Here is a 3,837-nt window from a genome sequence, read left to right as displayed (position 1 = left end):
TCTCCGGTCTTCAGAGCCTGGCGGAGTTTCTCCCAGAACAGCTCGGGGTGCTCTTCGGCTCGAGGCCAGCTCAGGTAGGTCCGCCTCTTCAGCAGCTTCCTCATGCGGTAGTAAGGAGACAGCTGAGCGATGGGGATGTCCTCCAGAAACACCATGATCAGCACGTCCTTCTGCTCGTCGAACAGACGGAAGCTACAACGGAAGGAATCGACGGATCAGTCACACAAACTGGCTTCATACAGAGTTAGTGTGGTGTTGAACTGCCGTGTGTCGGCTGACATGTTTACCTGGCCACCTGGATCTCTCTGGAGCACCACTCGCTCTCGAGGTATCTGCGACTGATCACACAGATGGTCTTCCTGCTTCCGTAGATAGCATCTGTGATGTTGTCTATGATGGGTTTACCTGAGGAAGCGAGAAGGAAAAAGCAGAAGAAAAGGGTCAGGAAAAAAAAAGTCTGAATTTGCCTCATTAGTTCCTCTGATGGTGCAGTACAAAGAGTACTATGGTGACACCCTCTGGAGTATTGATGAAAGTACAAAGCAACACATAAAAGTAACATGCACCATAGGTTATTAATTGCCAGAATACAGTTTTGCCAAGTGTACATACTCAAATCAGACCGTTTGCTTGAAAATTGTGTTTGATTGTTTGTGTTTCATTCCCCAATCACCCTTTCAGTACATAAACCAACCCCTTTACCCCAGCCAGTTGCCAGATTATCAATGTTGCTTGCTCTCCAAAAACTGAACCCAAACCCGAACCCTGCCATTGTTTCTGAACCAACCAACCGGCAGACATTGCTATACCAAAAGCCAATCCACAAGCACGGCTAAAACATGTTGTTCAATGCTAGGTCTCACCTGGCTCGAAGTCTCGATGGTGCAGACACAATCTCCAGTCCTGTTCCCCTTCCAGTTTTGGCAACAGCTCCCTGATGACCCACGGCTCATCATGGGTGTTGTAGGAGACGAAGGCGTCGTACTGATTGGCAGCTTGCTTGTTTTTAAACTTTGTGTCAAAGAGCAAAGCCAGAAAGAGGTAGTAGGCGTAGGCCAGCTGCCACCACAGGAAATGGTAGGTGAAGGACACCAACATAAACAGGAGGATCATGCATGTGGTGCAGATAAAGTAGATGAAGTCTATGTCCACTGTGCAGGACTGGACATCTAGGTCCAACAGTTTCATACCTTTAAGGTTTGAAGGATAGTTGCACACAAAGTTGTAGGCGTCATAAACTTGTGTTTGCTTGTCGATAACTGTCCAACTTTTGAACCAGGCGTTATCGCAGTCACAGGTGAAACTATTGCTTTGAAGATCGAGGTAAACGAGAGCCGGTAAGGACTTTATAACTTTCTCACTGACTACTGAATATTGATTCCTTCTTGCCTGCAGGAATTCCAGTTTAGTAAGGTTGGCTTCTATAAGGAAATCTAGAGATTGAAGGCTTGTTCTAGATATGGAGAGGCTTAGAAGGCCTTGGATTGGGTAAAACAACTCCGGGGAGAGATCCATGAGGTCATTTGCGCTAATGTCAAGTGTTTGCAGTTGAGGCGTGTAAGTAAATGTGTCTTTGTGCAAGGATAAAAGTTGAGTGTTCCTGGCATTGAAATCCAAAAGATTAGTCAAACCTTGAAGGAAGTTGGAAGGCAGCAAGGACTTCCCCCTACGGTTATTTCCAAGAAACACCAACTTCTGCAGACGGGACAGCTTAGAAAATGGTGGATCAGGCAAAGCTACACTCTCAAAGTATTTAATTTTATTGTCCCTCAAATCCAATGTTTTTAAATTGATCAGATCATGGAAAAAACCTTTGCGTAGCCCCTTTTCATCTATTTTATTCGCGTTCAGCTGAATATCGGTAAGATTCCTTAATCCGAGAAAAGACCCATTTTCAAGTATATTGATTTGATTATCATTTAATGACAAGTTCTGGAGTGACTGCAAGCCTGCAAATTCTCCGTGTTTAATGGTGGGGAGTTTATTCAGATTCAAACGCAGTTGTTTTAAATTTGGAAGGTATATTTTAAAAGCACCTTCTAATTTGGAGATGCTGTTGTTCTGCAGCTTTAAAACTTGCAATTGTATCAAATCCTTGAAGACGCACTCCTTGAGAGCTGAGATTGAATTTTGATGAAGGCTGAGCTGTCTGAGATTTGTGAGGTTGGTGAAATCGTTGCATTCGAGTGTTTTGATCTTATTCTTGCTGAGATCCAGCTTTTGGAGAGTTGGTAGATTCCTTATGGCAGCTGGAACACATGGAAGTTTGTTTTGAGTCAGACTCAAGATCTTTAACCCTCGCAGAGATCTGAAGGCCTCTTCACTGATATTCTGTATGTTATTGCTGGCTAAATCTATCTCTGTTATGTTAATACACAACTGGAAGAATTGCGCATTAATATAGAGTAGGTTGTTACGTCTGAGTTGGATTGTGGACACTGTTGGGATGGTACAGGAAACGTTGACGAGTGCTGTAAGGCGTGTATGTTTCATTTCATTCATCCTCAGAGAAGTCAGTGAGGGGTTGAAGTTCTCTCGTAACGTTTTCATGGCATCATTATCGATTTTAAGCCCACTAATATCAAGAGTAGACACTCGACTAAGAAAAGTCTTGTTACGAATGTCCCATTTCATCTGTGTCTTTTTAGAAGAATGGAGGCCGATGTTTAACCAGGTGAGATTTGGAAAAACATCTGCGGTGATCCTGAAGACGGCAATAGGATTTTGAGACAAATCAAGGGAAGTGAGTTTTAGCGAGCTGTTTGTCAGTTCCCACGAATAAAAAGTGGTTAAATCGTTCTTTTCCACTGACAGCTCCCGTAGATTTGGCAGCTGCTGTAATATAGTGTGAACTTTTGTCAAGTGGTACAGTTTGTTTTTGGAGATGTCCAAAAACGTCAAGCTTGTCAAGGACTTAAAAGAGGTGGATGACACCGACTTGATGCGATTATGTATGAGTCTGAGCTCTGTGAGGTTGCTCAAACCCTGAAAAAGATCATCTCCAAGTACAACAAGCCTGTTATTGTTTAGATTGAATTTCTTGAGGGAAATCAGATCGACAAAGGCGCCTCGGTGTATTTGCGAAATGTAGTTGCGTTTCAGGTCTAACTGCGTCAAAATGGAAAGATTTTTAAAATTTGGTGGTTTTAGGATTGAAATTTTGTTCTCAGCCAAGTAAAAACCTTGCACCGTTGAGGGAATATCTGAAGGAACCGCGTGGAGGTTACTCTTGGTACATATGGCGTTGTTGTAACTGATATGGCAAGACTTCAGATAAAATCCTGTGACTGGAACAACACAACTGCTGATATTCAGCAAGAGAAAAATAAAACTCAGTTTTAAACATTCGGATCCTCCTTTTTGCATTGTTTTGTCCTCTTTCCCTCCAGGAGCCATTTTTATATCTTTTTTAAATCAAGGAATTGCAATCTCTCAATGTAAAGTCCATCTGGAGATCCTGAAAATCCAATAAAACAAACCATCAAGGATAGTAACAAACAAAAGATACTCAAAATTAGAACACTATGGTAAAAGTATGTCATCTGAACATTATTAAACCTTATTATAAATGACTCAATAATGGTTTCTGATACTCACTGTGTCACACAAAGAAGAGCTGATTAATCACGGATGTCATATCCACAGGATCTTGTAATTTAATTATCCTCCTTTGTTTGAATAAAATGCTCCTCTCAGATGAAAAGAATGGAAATGATATCTCTCACCATGTAATAGACAGTGAACATGAGAAATATGTTTGTCTCCATCGTGAACATCATCCTGTCTCTCTGCCCTCTTTTGTACAGATCAAGTGGGGAAGTGAGAGTTGAAGGCAGG

At 42.0% G+C, this 3,837-nt stretch overlaps 1 protein-coding gene across 1 annotated transcript; it reads right to left on the bottom strand.

Annotated features, from left to right (window-relative positions):
* Window positions 1–5: 5 nt before the first annotated feature.
* Window positions 6–3,754, bottom strand: LOC116379715 (toll-like receptor 13; the record flags this gene model as incomplete). Its single annotated transcript, XM_031841688.1, has 4 exons — window positions 3,598–3,754; window positions 864–3,457; window positions 288–405; window positions 6–192 (listed from the first exon to the last, which is right to left on the bottom strand). Coding segments are annotated over exons 2-4 (2,838 nt in total), but the record flags the coding sequence as incomplete, so codon positions are not given.
* Window positions 3,755–3,837: the final 83 nt, after the last annotated feature.

The sequence above is a fragment of the Anarrhichthys ocellatus genome, unplaced genomic scaffold (genome assembly GCF_004355925.1).
Source record: "Anarrhichthys ocellatus isolate YVR2014 unplaced genomic scaffold, GSC_Weel_1.0 scaffold4998, whole genome shotgun sequence".
Classification (NCBI taxonomy): domain Eukaryota; kingdom Metazoa; phylum Chordata; class Actinopteri; order Perciformes; family Anarhichadidae; genus Anarrhichthys; species Anarrhichthys ocellatus.
The sequence above is the reverse complement of the archived record's forward strand: the minus strand, read 5'-3'. Positions and strand labels throughout refer to the sequence as shown.